Genomic DNA, 21,790 nt, shown 5'->3' on the forward strand with positions numbered 1-21,790 from the left:
AAAATGCATGCCTCGTGAGATTATTTCAACTGTCACACCCCATCAAAACCCAAAATATGAGCTTGTTTTGCTCCAATGTTTGTAAACGTTTGTAAATGTAAACAAACACTGTATAGCCTCAAAACATGGTTAAAATGATAATTTATGACATCATGGATGGTCAAGCCTTGCATCAATAGCTCTGTCTATGAATTTGAGAGTGCTTACATTTTCCTGGCCCATTCCTCAGGTTATTACCAAAACAGAGTTGGGGTTTCCGCTTTGCTATTGTTTCAACTGCAAATTGGCCCTGATTTCAGTTTGACAAAAGTAGGAAAGCAAATGAGATGCAACGTTTACATCTTCAGCACTTAATCTTAATGTGCTACAGAGATGATGTCATACCAGTGAACGTGACGCTTGCATTACACTGAATCTGGTGTCCACTAAGTGGTGGTGTATGGAGAAGGATGTAAAATATTTTGGTAGTTTGGTAAAATGTCACAATTGCTTTCCATAATTATTACTTTTGTCTGTGTGTGTGTGTGTGTGTGCCCACGCATTTGTGTGTCTGTAGCTGTGCGACAAGCCGTTGGATTTTGCTTAGCCAGTTGTCCCTCATGGCTACTTTGAGTGTTTGTGTGAGTGTGTGCATACATCTGCATGTCTGTTTGTGTATTTGTGTGCAAGCATTTGTTTTTTACCTGTGAGACGAGGCGCTGGTTCTCACTCAGCCAGGTCTCCCTCATGGCAGCCTTGCGGTCAAAGCGGCGAGCCAGCTGCTCCAGTTTCTCCTGTCGAATCAGCTCTGTCCTCAGAGCCAGCTCCCGCTCATGCTCCGCCTTCTCCAGTCTCTCCCAGGTCTACCATAAACAAAGTTTAACACGCAATATTAAGTCAGGTATGTCATATGGTCCAGACAGACTAACAGGAACGTCAGACATCATTTTTCTGTTCATTTCTAGACTATTCTACATGATGAATTGACACCATTTGCCACCAGTCTATCTTGTACCTTACACATGCCAAGGGTAGATTCAACTCTCTCATAATCTCACAGTTTTATGTCCAGATGCAAAATGTATGAGTTGGCTGAATTACTCCGATTGTAATAATTATGCCATAGTAAAACTCCTACTTACTAATATTAATACTACCACACACCAAAGAGAGACTACCAAACACCCTGACACAGACAAACAGGAGAGAGAGATAGTGAACAACCTGATGTTTCATTAAGACAAAACATTGATCGCGGAGTAGGGTAACTTTGTCCCTAGACCCTGATCTTGAGTCAGTTTAGCATTTTCACCACTAAAGGTAAAGGTTAGGATTGGGAGAAGGGAAACTGATCCTTCATCTGTGCCTAGGGAAACTTCACCCTAAAGCGTTCGTCAGAGACTACAGACATCACCTTGTTAATGTCAGAGATGAGTTTGCCCTCCCTGGGCATGTAGACTTTCTGATTGTTGGCCCTCATCTTGCTCTGGATGGTAAACAGAAGCACCTCCAGGTTGCCCTTCTCAGTAAACCTGATCGATAAAAAGAGGAATGGTTTTGGGGGAGTGATATTTTGACAGCGTAAAAAAAAGCTCATGTCTAAACACATCGCATCACTTTAAGTTCTCAGGGTTGCACTTATTTCAAAGCGTTTCAAAGCGGAGTCATGTCTTACTTCTGCACTGTTAAAAATACTAAACATGCATACATTATCGCTTCAATTCATGGACATAGCTGAACAAAACATTTTGAAGTAAATTCTACTACAGGCGCGCACCCAGAATGTTCGGTATTGTGCCATTAATTTAACATTAGACTTGACATTTTTGTTTTAGGTAGTGAAATGAATTTTTCATTAAAATATTGGTTTAGAAGTTTGGAACAAAGATTTTGTGATGTTCAGGGAATGTCACAGGAACATCAACCAAAAAAGGGTTGAGGGAATGGCAAGATAACTGGACAATGATATACCTTAAGTAAATATTATAGACATTTACAAATATTCTTAAGATTGCCCATCTTGTCAGATCTCCATAAGTGCATAGGGGGTGCATTGGGGTATAGGGGTGGATTTGGGATTGGTTGCTGGAGGTGGGGGGGGGGGCACTCACTTAGGGGGTTTCTCGACCGTGCGATATGTGTTGAAGGCTTGAAGCTGCTGCTGCACCCCGTTTAAAGAGTTGGCAAACTTGCGATTGTTGAGGATGATGATGGTCTGCTCGATCCACTCCAGCAGGTCTGAGGCCAGAGACTCGTACTTCTCAATCATCTTCTCTGTCTCAATGGCATTGTCCAGTACCTAGCGGAACAAAGAGGACACATGTCAAGCTCTGGCCAAAAATGTCCAGACCTGGGTTCATATATAGTATTTGTGTTATAGTATATAGTATTTGTTTGCCAGATTGACAGAGTTTGCACTTTTGGTACTATTCCACTGGTTTCATTATGCCAGAAAAGCTCAATCAAGTACATCTTGAAAGTTTTATACTATTTGAATCCACATCTGAAAAGCTCTTACTCTGCCCCGAACAACTTGTTGACAACAACCCACCAAACAAACATGGAATTTGAGATAATAAACGGTCACCTTCCCAATACGTTTCCCCTCCACTTTCAGCGCCTTCATTTTGGAGAAGTAGTGGTAGTACGTCACCACGTATGTGATGACCGACTTCTCATCGGGGTGGTCCACACTGATATCTGTGAAGCAAAAATTACATTTCTGATTGGTTAATACAATTTGATTTGGAACGTTACAAAAATGTTAAAAGAAGATCTCTTTTTGTATTTCATGATGTTGTATGACAGGGCAGTGGGAAGGTGAAGCAGGTGATACGCCGATAGAAAGTGGAAAGTGGCAGACACTTTCCCCTATCCCCTGTTGCCAGGGGATATATGTAGTCTAGAGTCTGAAGCGCTATCACTAGACCAGACTCTGTCACCTACAGTATTTTATACATTCCAGTTAAGGATTATTCCAGTTTGATTTTGTTTATTTGGACAACCAAAAAAAGTACGTCACAGTGCACTGAGAAATCATGCGCGGCATCAGATTGAGCTATTTTCCATATGCACTCCTCTACTACATAGAAGAGCATAGTCCAGAACTCACCCTCTGGGTCTAGGAGCTTGGTAAGCCCAAGATGCTGCTCAGCCAGATTGAAGGCATTCTGCAGGTTGTGGTGGGCATTGGACTTTTTCAGCTTGTCAAAGTCAATCAGGTCTGGCCTACACACGAGACAAAGCATCATACCACAGCACCAGTCACACAGTATACCACCAAAGAATCACAAGGTAAATACCCAGATGTAATTTACCTGTTGAAATGTTATGATTCAATTGTTACGTTCTGATACCTCAAAGATTCAACCCAATTACACCAAATGATGTACAGTAATGCATCAGTAAATCCCAAAGACACCAAAAATTAATTATTTGAACATTACTCTATTGTAAATAAGAAAATAAATCGTCATAAATGAGGGGGGTTGGAGGTGGGATGAAAAAATATATATTGGTGACCACATAAAGTAAATAGCAGACTGTGACGTAAATCACAAAGGACAATTGGTGTGAATTCCACGAGAAAAAATATCTGAATCATGTGACCCACAAGGGCACGAAGGATAGTTGATCAAACCGACTCTTGTTACCTGTGCTTATGGATGAGGGCATTGAAAGCCATGCCGTCTCGCCAACTGGTGCTGAAATTGTGAATGTTCACGTTTGGATAGCTACAGAGAACAAAACAGAGAACAACAGATATGATGATTTGTTCAATGTTTTCAAATTCATTCCCTAAGCAGTTTCTATATAATTCAAGATGTGGCTCTGCTTCTGGAAGTTCTTTACTGACTTGTTCTGAAAGTAAAAAGTCCAGTAACATCAAGTCACAACGGCGTTGCTGTCTAAATACATGCATATTTTTCTTAAGGAGGATTGTTTAAGTCAAGTGGTAGAACTGAGAGCTGTCATGTACAGTAGATGACCCAAATCGAAATATTTAAAATCTCTAAGAATCGTGTCTGAATGCAAGGGGACAGCCAATCACTCACCCAGCAGTCTTCATCTGGCACCAGAGGAGCAGGGCGTCCTTGGCTGATCTCTTCTCCTTGTTGTCTCCGTCAGTCTCAACACTGATGTCCTGGATCTGTCACACAGACAATGATACAACAGCAGTGGGAGAAGTCTCAAATCAAATCAAAAAGTCAAATGTTATTTGTCACATGTGGCGAATATGCACATTCCCAACAATGCAGAGTTAAAAAGTAAGAAAATGTGATCATTTTTTTTTATATTGTAACATGATAAAATAACAATAACACGGCTATATACAAGGCATACTGGTACAGAGTCAATGTGCTGGGGTTACGAGGTAGTTGACGGGATTGAGGTAATATGTAAATGTAGGTAGGGGTAAAAGTGACTAGGAGATCAGGATGGATAATAAACAGAGTAGCGGCAGCGTGTGGGAAGAGTGTGAAACAGGGTGAATGTGTGTGAGTGTATGTAGTGTGTGTATGTGTATGTTGAGAGTGTCAGTGTAGTATGTGTGAGTGTGTGGGTAGAGTTCAGTGAATGTGCATAGAGCCAGTGCAACAACAACAAAAAAGGGGGTCAATGCAAATAGTCCGGGTGGCAATTTGATTAACTGATCAGCAGTCTGACGGCTTGGGGGGTAGAAGCTGTTCAGGAGCCTTTTGGTCCCAGACTCGGCACTCCGGTACTGCTTTCCGGAGAGAACAGTCTATGACTTGGGTGACTGGAGTCTTTGACTTCCTCTGACACCGCCTGGTATAGAGGTCCTGGGCTTCACGCAATACCCGCTGTAACGACTTGCGGTCCGATGCCAAGCAGTTGCTCTCATACATAGCCTACATATCTTACTCATGTTATAACATAATCTTTATGTAAACAATTGACTGTGTAATATGTGTGCTGAGAAGTACAAGTTAGTATTAGATCACTATGATAAAGGATGAGGCCCTACAGTAAATAAGCTACTGACGCTCAGTTGGATTGGAATCAGCATACGGGCCAACTCTCCTCCTGGAGAGCAACTGGGTTTGTTGCTCACGTAACAATAATAGCAACCTGATTCAGATAATCGTGGCCCTGCTTTACAAAATGTATCTCCAGGATAATTATAGAGAATCACTGGCTAAGTGAGTGTTCAAACCAGACAAATTGATGCATAAAATATGCGGCAACTCAATGGTTTTGAATGGGGGGGGGGGGGGGGTCTCGGGTTGTGTTGCACTGTTCATTATATATTTTCCAAAAACTTATCAATCAGCCAATTGAAAACCTAGAGCAGCATTTCTAGCAAATCATTTCTCACCACCACACCGCTGCATCAGACATACGTTTCATGCGTTTTGGTTTGAAGACTCCTTTACCTGGAACCTGAGAATGATGGTCCAGATGAGCCCCAGGGTGAGGCGGTGGTTGCCGTCAACAATGTCGTGTGAGCCCATGTTTTCCAGGTGGACCCTCTGCTCCTTGAGGAACTGCAGAGCCTTGTCCACGTTCTCCAGGCAGTGGATACGCATCCGTCCCCTGGTGGGCTTGGGCTGGGGAGACAGGACAGGACACAGAACATGTCAGCCATAAGAGTTTCACACAGTATTAATGATTATTATATATTTTTTTACATTTTAGTAATTTAGCAGACACTCTTATCCGGAGAAACTTACAATCAGTTGAGCTTGGCCATAGGTTAAAAATAAACAAGTTGGTGACACTTTATTTATTGTTATAAGCATGTACTATTATAGCCCTATTACTCTCTAATTATAAGGCTTCCCCAAAAATGTATAGGATCATACATGCCCATGGACATCGTAATGCATTATACCTGTTGGCCTAAAGTTAAAGGGATAGTTAAACCATATTACACAAAATTACACATTGGTTTCCAGTCTATGGATAAGGTTTGACAGCCATCCGTGCTTTGGTTTAGTTTCCCTGTCACTGTTTCCACATGCTAATGTTTTAGCATTTGTGGCAGAAATCCCATTCAAGTCATGGTATCGATATTGGCATTTTTTGCACAAGTCCAAATCATCCAAAAGTATCTAAAATTAATTGTGAGGATAATATCGGTCCCATGACTAGAATGGGATTTGTTTCACAAATGCTAAAACATTAGCATGTGGAAACAGTGCCAGGGAAACTAAACCAAAGCACAGATTGCTGCCAAACACTTTTTTTTACATTTTACAGACACTCTTATCAAGAGCTTCATACTTAAATACTTTTTTCCTACTGTATCCCTGTGGTAATCAAACCCACAACCTTGGCGCTGCAAGCACCATGCTATACCAACCAGCTCTACCAACTGAACTACACAGGACTTGTCCATACCTTTTCCATAGACTGCTTACAGGGTAAGGAAATCAATTTGTAATTTTGTAATTTTGGTTAACTATTCCTTTATGTTTCTAATTATATTATTCCCATGCCATTGGAAAGGATGTTCATACTGATATGTATTTCTGTTTATGTGTGTACACTATATGTACACCACTATGTGGACACCTGCTCGTCGAACATCTCATTCCAAAATCATTGGCATTAACATGGAGTTGGTCCAAACTTTGCTGTCAAGTTCTTCCACATCGATCTCAACAAACCATTTCTGTATGGACCTCGCATTGTGCACAGGGACATTGTCATGCTGAAACAGGAAAGGACCCTCCCCAAACTGTTGCCACAAATTTGGAAGCACAGAATCGTATGTAATGTCATTGTATGCTGTAGCGTTAAGATTTCCCTTCAGTGGAACTAGGGAGCCTGAAACACGAAAAACAGACCCTGACCACTCCTCCACAAAACTTTACAGTTGGCATAATTCATTGGGGCAGGTAGCGTTCTCCTGGCATCCGCCAAACCCAGATTCATCCGTCGGGCTGCCAGATGGTTAAGTGTGATTCATCACTGCAGAGAAAGCGTTTCCACTGCTCCAGAGTCCAATGTCAGTGGGCTTTACACCACTCCAGCCGACGCTTGGCATTGCACATAGTGATCTTAGGCTGCTCGGCCATGGAAACCCATTTAATAAAGCTTCCGACAAACAGTTATTGTGCTGACATTACTTTCAGAGGCAGTTTGGAACTCATTAGTGAGTGTTGCAATGGAGGACAGACAATTTTTATGCGCTACACACGTCAGCACTCGCCAGTCCTGTTCTATGAGCTTCTGCGGCCTACCACTTCCCGGCTCAGCCGTTGTTGCTCCTAGACATTTGCACTTCACAATGACAGCACTTACAGTTGACCGGGCAGCTCCAGCAGGGCAGAGCTGACTTGTTGGAAAGGCGGCATCCTATGACGGTACTACGTTGAAAGTCGCTGAGCTCTTTATTAAGGCCATTCTACTGCCAATGTTTGTCTATTGAGATTGCATGGCTGTGTGCTTGATTTTATACACCTGTCAGCAATGGGTGTGGCAGAAATAGCTGAATCCACTAATTTGAAGGGGTGTCCACATAAATTACACAGTATATACAAAAGTATCACGCTTTTACAATTGCCTGGTCGTCTACATAAAATCAAAAGTACAATCATGTTTGCAAATTCAACCTGACAAAAAAAATATGATTACATAAAAAAAGGAACAGATCCTTAATATGCCATTTAGCATTTCACTTCATTTGACTTTTGCCGATATATGTTGAGCTACATTCTGCAACCCTCCCAGTCAATGATTAGCAGACCTGGTCAAATACATATGTCAAATACTTTCAAGCTGTGTTTGATTTATTTTGAGCTGTACAATGGAACCAATGCAAAAGTCCTAAAAGTGCCAACTTAAAGCTAATACATTCAAGTTTAAGTGTGTGATATATGTATTTGACAAATGTCTTCTAATCAGAAAGGTTTTATATACACAACATGCTACTTCTTCACTCCTAAAAGCAAAGGATGCAGCTGACTATTTCAGTCTGTTGGAAGTGAATGAGTAACCCGGTAATAAAGCAGCCTTCTGCCCTCTGATGTGCGTGGAGACTTTACACTGAGGTGTGGTTTTGGAGGAGCAGAAGAGGGAGGACTAGTCCTTTGTGCAGGCAGGGGGAAGTCAACCCTAGTCAATCAAAACCGCTATCTGGGTATTAAAAAAAAGAGCTGGAAGCAGGCACATTGAGTCAATAGTGTAAAACAAAAAACACAACTAATTCAATTAATAATTCATTTAAAATACAGTACTGTACATGCCTAGTTTTTCACTGTGTTGATAGAAGAAAATGTATCCCTGAAAACAGATGACTGGTTTAGATTGAAGAATGAAAACATTGACTTACTGTATCTTAACACCATTTGATGGACACCCAAGTGAGAGTGAAAGCAAAATCCCTATTCAACTCCTACTGCTGAGTCAGTCAGCACAATACACTGCTGACCTCTAAGACGTGTGTGTGTGTGTGTGTGTGTGTGTGTGTGTGTGTGTGTGTGTGTGTGTGTGTGTGTGTGTGTGTGTGTGTGTATCTCTGTGTGTGTACATGCACGTCTGAGTGTGTGTGTCTGCAGAGACACACTGGCAATGTATGGCGGTGCAGCTCTTTGAGATGCAGAGTTACACTCTGTAGGAGCTGGGAGTGCAGCGCCAGCCGAGTAGCAATGACATAAGCACTTTTCTACCAGACCATGACATCATGTACAGGAAGCCTCATTCCTACAGCCTGTACGAGTTCACTTCACTTTATCATTGCTGAAAGGTGATGTACAAAATGTGGGTAGACCATGGCTTGCATTTTATATGCAATGTATGTACGTACATACACAGCTGGGTATTCTACATTTTAGCAGACGTTCTTATCCGGAGCAACTAGGGATAAGTGCCGTGCTCAAGGGCCCATCAACAGATTTTTCATCTAGTTGGCTCAGGGATTCTAACCAGTGACCTTTTGGTTTTTAGCCCATCCAGCATGATATTCTGGTAACCTAATGTGGTACCAGATCTGGGTTCAAATGGTATTTAAAATCATTCAAAAACCTTGAGTTTTTGCTTGAGCCTGCCTGCAGTGCCAGATGGGCTGGGTTTGTACTTGTGGGACTATTCCATTGCTTACATTGCACCAGGAAAGCTCAGTCAAGAGCAGCGTAAGTTTTTGAACAATTCCAAATACTATTTGGCCCCATGCCTCTACCTGGCAAATAGCTGTTACCTGCTGTGCCTAAACTCAATTTGAGTTACACATTGACCAGGATAATTAAACCTGGCACAAGGCGTGCCCAGAGGAATTAATTAATGTCAAGGAGACCTTTTTCTCAGGAGGAAATCCAAAAATAGGAGTTGGGGATTACAACAGCCAAGCACAGTAATACAATACAATACAATACAATACAAAAGGGAAAGCCCTTCGAGTTTTGAACATCAACTGCTGTTTGTAATTGCACACGTGGATTACGCCAATAGCCACATGAATCCCTCAAACTCAACTCTGGACCTCAAAGCCAGTTCCACTGCATTTTTTCATTGTTCACCTATAATTAGGGACTGATTTAGACCAGGGACACCAGGTGTGTGCAATTAATTATGAGGTAGAACAGAAAACCAGCAAGCTCCATACCTCATTGGGTAAGAGTTGAGTACCCCTGGCATAGAGTTTCCTTGGTAGATTGCATTATGGGATGTGCCTTGTTGGGTATTTGCCAATAGAGTGAGATATCTTATTGGGAGCCTTGTATGTGATAGCAAGCCTGGACAGCGGAACCTTTTATGGTACGTGGCTCTGACCATGTGGACATCTTTTCCCGACATCAGCAAAAAATAAATCAAAGGCAGCCTACCTGCTTCAACTCTCACCAACTACACTTTAGTAATAAATCAAATCAAACTTTATTTGTCACATGCGCCGAATACAACAAGTGTAGACCTTACCGTGAAATGCTTACTTACAAGCCCTTAACCAACAGTGCAGTTCAAGAAGAGATAAGAAAATATTTACCAAATAGTCACACAATAAGAGTAACAATAATGAGGCTATATAAAGGGGGTACCCGTACTGAGTCAGTGCTCGGGGGTACAGGTCAGTTGAGGTAATTTGTACATGTAGGTAGGGGTGAAGTGACTATGCATAGATAATAAACAACGAGTAGCAGCAGTGTACAAAAGGGAGTGGGAGGGGCAAATGTAAATAGTCCGGTGGCGATTTTATTAATTGTTCAGCAGTCTTATGGCTTGGGAGTAGAAGCTGTTGAGGAGCCTTTTGGTCCTAGACTTGGCGCTCCGGTACTGCTTGCCATGCGGTAGCAGAGAAAACAGTCTATAACTTGGGTGACTGGAGTCTCTGACAATTTTTGGGGATTTCCTCTGACACTGCCTATTATATAGGTCCTGGATGGCAGAAAGTTTGGCTCCAGTGATGTACTGGGCCGTACGCACTACCCTCTGTAGAGCCTTGCAGTCAGATGCCGAGCAGTTGCCACACCAGTCGGTAATGCAACCGGTCAGGAAGCTCTCGATGGTGCAGCTGTAGAACTTTTTGAGGATCTGGGGACCCATTCCAAATCTTTACAGTCTCCTGAGGGGGAAAAGGTTTTGTCGTGTCCTCTTTACAACTGTCTTGGTATGTTTTGACCATGATAGTTTGTTGGTGATGTGGACACCAAAGAACTTGAAACTCTTGACCCGCACCTTTGTCTTGCTCACATTGAGGGAGAGCTTGTTGCCCTGGCACCACACTGCCAGTTCTCTGTGTTGTTGCCTACCCTTACCACCTGGGGGTGGCCCGTCAGCAAGTCCAGGATCCAGTTGCAGAAGGAGGTGTTTAGTCCCAGAGTCCTTAGCTTAGTGATGAGCTTTGTGGGCACTATGGTGTTGAACGCTGAGCTGTAGTCAATGAACAGCATTCTCACATAGGTGTTCCTTTTGTCTAGGTGGGAAAGGCTAGTGTGGAGTGTGATTGAGATTGTGTTATCTGTGGATCTGTTGGGGCGGTATGTGAATTGGAGTGGGTCTAGGGTGTCCGGGAGGATGCTGTTGATGTGAGCCATGACCAGCCTTTCAAAGCACTTCATAGCTACTGACGTGAGTGCTACGGGGCGGTAAACATTTAGGCAGGTTACCTTCGCTTCCTTGGGCACAGGTACTACTAGGTTGAAACATGTAGGTATTACAGACTCGTCAGGGAGAGGTTGAAAATGTCAGTGAAGACACTTGACAGTTGGTCCGTGCATGCTTTGAGTACACGTCCTGGTAATCCGTCTGGCCCAGTGGCTTCGTGAATGTTGACCTGTTCAAAGGTTTTGTTCACATCGATCGGCTACAAAGAGGGTTCACACAGTCATCCAGAAAAGCTGGTGCTCTCGTGCATGCTTCAGTGTTGCTTACCTCGAAGCGAGCATTAAAGGCATTTAGCTTGTCTGGTAGGCTCGCGTCACTGGGCAGTTCGCGTCTGGGTTTTTGATGTCACTTAAATCAGTGTAGATGAAAGGGAGGAGACAGGTTAAATAAATATTTTTTTTGCCTTGAGACATGGATTTTGTATGTGTGCCATTCAGAGGGTGAATGGGAAAGACAAAATGTTTAAGTGTGTTTGAATGGTAGTAGGTGCCAGGCGCACCAGTTTGAGTGTGTCAAGATCTGCAACGCTGCTGGGTTTTTCACACTCAACAGTTTCCTGTGTGTTTCAAGAATGGTCCACCACCCATAGACATCCAGACAACTTGACACAACTGTGGGAAGCATTGGAGTCAACATGGGCCAGTTTTCGTCACATTGTAGATGCTCCGATGAATTGAGGCTGTTCTGAGAGCAAATGCAACTCAACATTAGGTAAGGAAGGTGTTCCTAATTATTTGTCCACTTAATGTACACTGTGGATGTTGGCTGTGTGGTTCATATACTGTACATATACTGTATGATACAAAATTAATAAAAATATATATTTAATGAAACCACACAAATCCTTAGGCTAAAAATATATCCATGTGGAGAAGTGTTCCCCTTTCCATCTAATTAGGTCATTTCTGGACAATATCTTTGTCCATATAGGCCAGTGACATCTTTTGGCTCAAGAGCATCCCCAGAGGTAATATTCCATGAAATAATTGCATCAGTTATATAAGGTACTTACCTAAGTGTCACAAGGATGATTTTTTTTTCACATGCATGACCTTTTCTCAAGACACTCTTAAAAAAGGGGACAGCCTTTCTTTTGGAAAATGTCAGTGTAATGCATCCCTGGCATCAAACATTTTGGAGATGCCAGTGCCTTCGGAAAGTATTCAGACCCCTTGACTTTTTCCACATTTTGTTACGTTACAGCCTTATCCTCTCTAGGGTAGGGGGCAGCATTCGGAATTTTGGATGAAAAGCATGCCCAAATTAAACGGCCTGCTACTCGGGCCCAGATGATATGATATGCATATAACTGGTAGATTTGGATAGAAAACACTCTAAAGTTTCCAAAACTGTTAAAGTAGTGTCTGTGAGTATAACAGAACTGATTTTAGCAGGCGAAAACCTGAGAAAAATCCATTCAGGAAGTAGTTTTTTTGTTGTTTTTGTAGTTTTCTATTCAATGCCATTACAGTATCCATTGATTTAGGACTCCATTTGCAGTTCCTATGCCTTCCACTAGATGTCAACAGTCTTTAGAAATCATTTCAGGCTTGTATTCTTATAAATGAGGGAGTAAGACCAGTCTGAACGAGTGGACCCTTTACCTTTTACATTGACACGTTATTGTCCGGTTGAAATATTATAGATCATTTAGGCTAAAAAACAACCTAAGGATTGAATATAAACATCGTTTGACATGTTTATATGAATTTTACAGATACAATTTGGATTTTTGGTCTGATTGTTTTGAATGAGTTTGAGCCTGTGGATTACTGAAGAAAACGCGCTAACAAAACAGAGGTTTTTGGATATAAAGAGACTTCATCGAACAAAAGGAACATTTATTGAGTAAATTAATGTCTTCTGATTGCCACCATATGAAGATCATCAAAGGTGAGGGATTAATTTTATCTCTATTTCTGAGTTTTGTAACGCTTCTGCTTGGCTGGTTACTGTTTGTAATAATTTGTCAACTGGGCTATGTTCTGGGCTAGGCATGTTCTGGGCTAGGTATGCTTTCGCCGAAAAGCATTTTATAAATATGACACTGTGGTTGGTTTAACAAGAAGTTCATCTTTAAACCTATGTAAAATATGTTTTGTTCTCTGAATTTTTATAATGAGCATTTCTGTAATTGAATTTGGCGCTCTGCAACCTCACTGGATGTTGGCCAGATGGGACGCTAGTGTCCCACATACCCTAGAGAGGTTATTCTAAAAATTATACAATATTTTTTTCCCCCCTCATCTACACACAATACCCCATAAAGACAAAGCAAAAACATGTTTTTAGAAATGTTTGCTGATTTAAAAAAACAAAAACAGAAATATTAAATTTACATAAGAATTCAGATGCTTTACTCAGTACTTTGTTGAAGCACCTTTGGCAGTGATTACAGCATTGAGACTTCTTGGGTATGACGCTACAAGCTTGGCACACCTGTATTTGGGGAGTTTCTCCCATTCTTCTCTGCAGATCCTCTCAAGCTCTGTCAGGTTGGATGGTGAGTGTTGCTAAACAGCTATTTTCAGGTCTCTCCAGAGATGTATGATCGGGCTCAAGTCCGGGCTCTGGCTGGGCGACTCAAGGACATTCAGAGACTTGTCTGAATGTCCTTCTGCGTTGTCTTGGCTGTGTGCTTAGGGTCGTTGTCCTGTTGGAAGATGAACCTGCGCCCCAGTCTGAGGTTCTGAGAGCTCGGGAGCAGGTTTTCATCAAGGATCTTTGTACTTTGCTCTGTTCATCTTTCCCTCGATCCTGACAGGTCTCCCAGTTCCTGCCATTGAAAAACATCTCCACAGCATGATGCGGCCACCACCATGCTTCACAGTAGGGATGGTGCTAGGTTTCCTCCAGAAGTGACGCTTGGCATTCAGGCCAAAGAGTTCAATCTTGGTTTCATCAGACCAGAAAATCTTGTTTCTCATGATCTGAGAGTCTTTAGGTGCCTTTTGGCAAACTCCAAGCGAGCTGTCATGTGCCTTTTACTGAGGAGTGGCTTCCGTCTGGCCACTCTACCATAAAGGCCTAATTGGTGGAATGCTGCAGAGATGGTTGTCCTTCTAGAAGGTTCTCCCATCTCTACATAGGAACTGTAGAGCTCTGCCAGAGCGACTATTGGGTTCTTGGGGACCTCCCTGACCAAGCCCCCCCCCCCCCAATTGCTCAGTATGGCCGGGCGGCCAGCTCTAGGCAGAGTCTTTGTTACCCATCCTCAGATCTGTGCCTCGACACAATCCTGTCTCAGAGCTCTACGGATAATTTCTTCGATCTCATGGCTTGGTTTTTGCTCTGACATGCACTTGTCAACTGTGGGACCTTATAGACAGGCTTGTGCCTTTCCAAATCATGTCCAATCAATTGAATTTAACACAGGTGGACTCCAATCAAGTTGTAGAAACATCTCAAGGATGATCAATTGAAACAGGATGCACCTGAGCTCAATTTCAAGTCTCATAGCAAAGGCTCCGAATAATCATGTAAATAAGGTTTTTCAGTTTTTATTTTTTATAAATTTGCAAACATTTCTTTAAACCTGTTTGCACTTTGCAATAATGGGGTATTGTGTGCAGATTGCTAAGGATGTTTTTGTATTTAATCAATTTTAGAATAAGGCTATAACGTAACAAGATGTGGAAAAAGTCAAGGGGTCTGAATACTTTCCAGAGGCACTGTACCAAGGGTCTTTCCACCATTTCGGTGCCTTTAGAAAAGTTTTACTTTTGATTTCACCAAATTTTAACATTCTGTCATAAAGAGCACATGTTCAACTTCATAAAAACCACATTTCCCCATCTCAAGAGGTTAAATAAAAAAATACTTTAGTAAGTTTTTATTTGACCTTTATTTAACTAGGTAAGTCAGCTAAGAACAAATTCTTATGTTCAATGACTGCCTAGGAACAGTGGGTTAAATGCCTTGTTCAGGGGCAGAACGACAGATTTTTAACTTGTCAGCTTGGGGATTTGACCTTGCAATCTTCCGGTTATAAGTCCAACACTCTAACCACTAGGCTACCTGCCTATTAAATTCCAAAAATGTAACCTAATTAAAATGAGTCTTCAGTTCAAGTAACAGGGTTGACCTTAAAATGAGGGACAGATGTAAATGAATCAGTAACAAGAAATAAATCATCTTCAGAAATGACTTTGTCAAAGCAACAAACTAACTAAGGCTTTACAATGATGGTGAAATGTTGGGGTTAACTGGGTTAAAATCTTCCTAGAAATAGACAGGGATGACAGAGTGACATGTCAAAAAACTGAATATTGGCACTTTAGCAAGTCTTTATTCATATTAATTGAATTATTCAGATATTTTGAATTCTCCATGTGGTCTATTGTGGTTCCCCCACAGGACAGTTGATCTAACGTAGGCTAATGCGATTAGCATGAGTTTGTACGTAACAAGAACATTTCCCAGGACATAGACATATCTGATATTGGCAGAAAGCTTAAGTTATTGTTCATCTAACTGCACTGTCCAATTTATAGTTACTAATACAGTGAAATAATACCATGCTATTGTTTGAGGAGAGTGCACTGTTATGAACTTCAAAAGTTATTAAAAAAACAAATTAGGCACATTTGGGCAGTCTTGATACAACATTTTGAACAGAAATGCAACGGTTCATTGGCTCAGTCTAAAACTTTGCACATACACAGCTGCCATCTAGTGTTCAAAATCTAAATTGTGCAAAAAGTTATTTTTTTAAAGCATGTTTTTCTTTTCTTTGTATTATCTTTTACCAGATCTAATGTGTTATATTCACCTACATTAATGTCACATTTCCACAAACTTCAAAGTGTTTCCTTTCAAATGGTATCAAGAATATGCATATCCTTGCTTCAGGTCCTGAGCTACAGGCACTTAGATTTCATTTGAGGTGAAAATTGGAAGGAAAAGGGTCCCACCCTTATGATTAATTAAAGGGCACTTCATTTAATATAACAGGCTACTTAAAATATCAAAAGGCACTCTTTTTGTGGAACGACCCCCAAGCATCTCAGAGCAGAAGTGCTGATCTAGGAACAGGTCCTCCCTGACCATGTAATCTTATTCAATGTGATCTAAAAGGCTAAACTGATCCATACAGGCCCGGGTAGCACGGTACTCACCAGTCTCTCCCCAGACAGCACCTCCAGCAGTTTGATGAGCATGCGTCCATCACTCAGGTCCCTGTACAGGTCGGTGATGCGGCAGGACACCCGGGAGAGGTGAGAGTTCACCCATTTGGTGAAGGTCTTCTTCTGCACCGCTTCGCGCTCATCTGGAGAGAAAAGAAGACAGGGAATACAATTAAGAAACATGTCAAAGTGAAATGTCATTAATTTAATTGGAGATGAAACAGGTGAATTCCTGATGACGGATAAGCAGAGTTACGGTAAAAAAAAAAAATACATGTTAGCAGACGCGCTTATCCAGAGTGACTTACAGGAGCAGTTAGGGTTAAGTGCCTTGCTCAAGGGCACATCAACAGATTTCTTACCTAGTCAGCTCAGGGTTTTGAACCAGAGACCTTTTGGTTACTGGCCCAACACTCTTAACCGCTAGGCTACCTGCTGCCCTATGTTTGCCAAATTAGCAGTGTTGGGGAGTAGTGAACTACATAATAATTAAACTACATTTTGCAGTAGCTTGGTGGTAGATTAACTAAACTAAAACCTTGGTAGTGTTTGCGGCTAACTACAGGAACTACACACTACTTTTTTGGCAAAAAGAGAAGAAAATATCGGTGAAATAGGCTAGATTTTATAAATGTATAAATTACTTTTTCAAAGTAGCTTTAGTTAAGTAAAGTAAGGCTATGGAAGATAATAATGCTGGAACAAGACATTGAAGTATAGATAACAGCTCACACTCTCCCTATACAGCCTGGTCTTTTAATTTCAAGTCTGAAATACTATAGAGCAGTGATCTAACTAATCAACTACGGCAATCATCCCATGATCAACTGAATCAGGTGTTTTAGTGCTGGGCTAAAGTATATTTAACATGTGTACTTCCTGGGTCCCCAAGGTTAGATTGAACATGTTAATACTGCCATTCAAATGTAACTATGTAAGTAAACAAAATAAATACTGTATAGCTAAGTATTGTGGTTAATGATGGAACCCATGTGTTGTATACAGTAACAGTACTGATACTCATTGTATAGTTATGTCATATGAGAGGTTTTCGTCACTGTGGGTGATTGGCTCCCCTTGTCACATGCAACTCATCATCCTTTCATGATTCAGATTTTAAAACGACTAGAGCGGATTGGGACTGGTGGCCTTGCCTCGTCAGATCTATTGCAGAATGTCTTAAGGCTTCCTCTCCTGGTCTCTCCATGTCCACTGAGATTAAGGAAATGTACAGGTGAAGGCAAATGCTTGATAAGGGGTCGACCATATTGCTGTCATCTGTTCTGGGTTCTCAGGACAGTGCGCATAAAGTGAGGAGATGAGGGGAGAAAGCCACTGCAGACTAATGAGATACAACCATAGCTTCAAAATGTAAAAAAAAGTGGAAGTGGGAGCTGGGGCTATCCTGTTTATGTTTGGGGCCCTTGACAGGGCCAATGCCGCACCCTCTGGCTCAGAGTTCATATCCATGAACACAAGGCGGGTTTATTTATAATCCTCTCCAATTTTCCTGTTATTGCATTCCTTATCCCTGCAAAGACGTAAGCATCTGATTTGATTGTTCGTTTGCCACATGGCGAAAAGAGATAGATGACCTCGCCTCACGCAGGGCTGGCTGCACCTTGCAATGTACTCTCCAACTCCAAGGCCCTCTTGACTTTTTTGTTATTAGTGATTTATTTGACACGTTTGACGATCTTGCCGAAGAAAAACAATTGGAGAAGGTCGAACCTATTCCTCACATCCCCCCCCCATCCCTGAAACACAAAACATGATATCAACATATGAAATAAAAAGTCCTTTGATTAAAAAACACTATGATTTGGAATCGATCGCTCAGTTAATACTAAACCCTGACCACAATTGTAGTGTGTATGACTAAACTAACTAGACCCAGAGCCAACTTCCTGCCTGCTGCCCTACCCCTCGGGGGTACAACCAGCTATCATCACAGGAGGTTGCTGAGTAGAGAACGGCTCATAATAGCGGCTGGAAAGGAGCGAATGGAATGGCATAAACACATGTGTTTGATGTATTTCATAACATTCCACCTATTCAGCTCCAGGCATTACCACGAGCCATCCTCCCCAATTAAGGTGCCACCAACCTCCAATGCATCCAAACCCATTTCTGTGGCAATATTGCAACATGGTAACATCACCACAAGCCTCACATAGTGGTACACGCTAGTGGGGATTTTTTTAAGCAGTCTCCTGTGAGACCGGAGGACAAGACAGAGCTGGACAGAACAATAGAGGCAGTGTTCCTCTCTTCCACCCCTGCCCTAGCTCAACTCCGGGGAGGGCTAGCTAGAGGAATGTTGCACTCGCATCTGGTCTTATCGTTAGGTAAACACACAGCTCCCGAACTATTAACACAGTTTGAATAGTGAGTTTAACCTGTTTAACAACAACAAAAACGGATGCCAATAAAGACAATTTCAGGTCGTTTCATTAAACAAGGCTGCGTCATGCCGTTTGTCATTTTTCAAAGACCTTGGGCTGATTGGAAAATGATAGCGGTATCTTGAAGGGCCATGTAGGGGGATATGGATAAGAGGAATACATCATTTATTATCTGAAATGACACCCATATTTTTCAAATGATGACAGCGTCATCTCAATGCCATTTTTAGCAGATGATTGCTTTAGGACTTTCATGCAATAGAGCAGTTGTTCCCAAACTTTTTATAGACCTGTACCACTTCAAACATTCAACCTCCAGCTGCGTACCCCTTCTAGCACCAGGGTCAGCGCACTCTCAAATGTTTTTTTTTTTGTTGCCATCATTGTAAACGTGCCACACAAACACTATACGATACATGTATAAAACATAAGAATGAATACGTTTTTGTCACAACCCGGCTCATGGGAAGTGACAAAGAGCTCTTCTAGGACCAGGGCACAACTAATAATATTATAATAATCAATCATTTTGCTCTTTATTTAGCCATCTTACATATAAAACCTATATTTGTTCATCAAAAATGGTGAATAACTCAACTCACCACAGGTTAATGGGAATGGTGTGCTGCTTGAAAGGATGCACATAACTCTGCAATGTTGGGTTGTATTGTGTACTCTGAGCACAGCCCTATCCAGAAATCTGGCAGTGGCTTCTGATTAAATTCAATTTTCACAGAACCGCTTGTTGCAATTTCGATGAGGCTCTCTTGTTTAGATGTCAGTAAGTGGATTGGAGGCAGGGCATGAAAGTGATAACGAATGGAGTTGTTTGTATCATCCGTTTCAGGAAAGTACCTGCGTAATTGAGCACCTTGTGTGAGCTGTGTGTGTTGCTATATCACATTTGACATTGTCCGTAAGCTTGAGTTCATTTGTACACAAAAAAATCATACAACGATGCAAAGACCTGTGTGTTCTCCTTGTTAATGCAGACAGCGATGAGCTCTAACTTCTTAATCATAGCTTAAATTTTGTCCCGCACATTGAATATAGTTGCGGAGAGTCCCTCTAATCCTAGATTCAGATCCTTCAGGAGAGAAAAAACATCACCCAGATAGGCCAGTCGTGTGAGAAACTCATAATCATGCAAGAAGTCAGACAAGTGAAAATCATGGTCAGAAAATAAAAAACTTTAAGCTCGTCTCTCAATTAAAAAAAACGTGTCAATACTTGCCCCTTGATAACCAGCGCACTTCTGTATGTTGTAAAAGCGTTACATGGTCGCTGCCCACATCATTGCATAATGCAGAAAATACACGAGAGTTCAGCGGCCTTGCTTTAACAAAGTTAACCATTTTTCACTGTAGTGTCCAAAACGTCTCTCAAGCTGTCAGACATTCCCTTGGCATCAAGAGCCTCTCGGTGGATGCTGCAGTGTACCCAAGTGGCGTTGCGCGTTACCACTCCCTGTCATCCTTAATTGACCCTCCCATAAACGTAACGGACATATACCAGGAGCTGTGCCAGGCCCGCCACGTCTGCTGACTCATCTAGCTGTAACGCATAGAATCTACTGACTTGTATGCAAAGCAGTAATTGTTTCAAAACATCTCCTGCCATGTCACTGATGCGTTGTGAAACAGTGTTGTTTGATGAAGCATTTGTCTGTATAGTTTTTTGGGCGTTTTCCCCCAGCATTGTCCCAGCCATATCCACGGCAGCAGGAAGAATTAAGTCCTCCACAATAGTATGGGGCTTGCCTGTCCTAGCCACTCGGTAGCTCACCATATAAGACGCTTCTAGCCCCTTCTTATTAATGGTATCTGTTGCTTTCATACACGTCTTACTACTCGCTCAAACTCCCATGGCTTATTTTTCTAATTGGCATGTTTCGTTTCTAAATGTCTGCGCAAGAGTGAAGGTTTCCTGCGAGAGAGTAACGGTTAATGTGATTGGATGTTAATTATTTGACTTGGCTACCTGTATTTGACTTTGTGTTGTTATTTTGCTGAACACTAGATGGTTTAATTTTATTTTGGGCAGTGAAACGAGGCTACTCAGGCGAGACAAAAACATCACCCAAATGTATAGCCACGTTGGAAAATCTAAATGGACTGTGAATCACATTATTATTTGACGTACCTCCGACGGCATTGCTCGTACCCCTGGGGGGTATGCGTACACCAGTTTGGGAATAGCTGCAATAGAGGAAGTTGAATTCAATCAATACTACTAATACTTTTTGGGGGTTTGGGTCACTGATTGAGTACCACCAATTGAGATTCTTAGTTTGTGCTATAAAATGGCTTTGTTGGTATAAAGAGGTTTTAGTATCAATCTTTATAGTACATAGCTAAGTTTCCATCCAATTGGCAACATATTTTAATGTGAGTACTCGAAAATCTGGATTAAAAAAATATGCATATTGTGTTTCCGGAAAACATCGTTTTTTTTTTGATAAAAATCAGTTTGTGATTCCATCACATTTTCAACTCTACCGATATTTTTGTCACAAAATAGCAGGTATGCCTACTCTGGTCTTGGCACGCACGCTCTAGCCAACAGCTGGCAGATACAGTGTGGGTAGGCCAGTATACATGATGAGATTATTATGGATAAGAGTGAAAAATATTTGTATTTGTCAAACAGCAGTCAAGCATCGATCATCATGTCACCAAAACAAGACCCTTGATATTTATTGGAAAGGGGCATCAAGATCACGGTGCACTTTCACCACCCCAATCTGGCTTGTCGTGACATTTTTTCCCCCGCCATGTACATTACTAGCATTAAATGGTTGGCTGGCAACCTGGTTAGTGTCACAAAAAAATCATGCAAAAAAGGTAATTGCATTGGAAGGTACATTCATTGCACTTTGTTACATACAGTAGTACCACCCCTATTTGACCCTGTTCTAATCCAAATTCCGTCTGTATGAGATCATGGAATACACTTTGTTTCAAAATGCATCGGTCCTGTATCAGTTCCTGTGTCTTTCTGTGACTGCTAATTCACTCCTTTATTGAAGTAGAGATATGATATGGGTCATTCCACAAAATGAGTGCCTTTTGCGTCCCTTTGATATTTTAAGTAGATGTTGTGCACAAATATTGAATTGTAAAAGTCTGTTATATTAATTGAAGTTCCCTTTAAAATGGACCACATGGAAAATTCAATACATCTGATTTTTTATACGAATTCAGACTTGCTGTT

At 41.6% G+C, this 21,790-nt stretch overlaps 1 protein-coding gene across 2 annotated transcripts in view; it reads right to left on the reverse strand.

Annotated features, from left to right (window-relative positions):
* The window catches only part of LOC110493814 (spectrin beta chain, non-erythrocytic 1), an 87,533-nt gene that overhangs the window by 34,561 nt on the left and 31,182 nt on the right, over nucleotides 1-21,790 (reverse strand). For both annotated transcript variants that reach the window (XM_021568314.3, XM_036949796.2), the window contains 9 exons: nucleotides 16,164-16,315; nucleotides 5,379-5,552; nucleotides 4,035-4,129; nucleotides 3,633-3,713; nucleotides 3,092-3,207; nucleotides 2,567-2,679; nucleotides 2,091-2,278; nucleotides 1,394-1,511; nucleotides 684-842 (listed from right to left, as the gene is read on the reverse strand). In XM_021568314.3, coding sequence (XP_021423989.2) covers nucleotides 684-842; nucleotides 1,394-1,511; nucleotides 2,091-2,278; nucleotides 2,567-2,679; nucleotides 3,092-3,207; nucleotides 3,633-3,713; nucleotides 4,035-4,129; nucleotides 5,379-5,552; nucleotides 16,164-16,315 — 1,196 coding nt within the window. The remainder of the gene's footprint in view (nucleotides 1-683; nucleotides 843-1,393; nucleotides 1,512-2,090; nucleotides 2,279-2,566; nucleotides 2,680-3,091; nucleotides 3,208-3,632; nucleotides 3,714-4,034; nucleotides 4,130-5,378; nucleotides 5,553-16,163; nucleotides 16,316-21,790) is intronic.

This window comes from Oncorhynchus mykiss, chromosome 17, assembly GCF_057628025.1.
Source record: "Oncorhynchus mykiss isolate SJ-2025 chromosome 17, ASM5762802v1, whole genome shotgun sequence".
Taxonomy (NCBI): domain Eukaryota; kingdom Metazoa; phylum Chordata; class Actinopteri; order Salmoniformes; family Salmonidae; genus Oncorhynchus; species Oncorhynchus mykiss.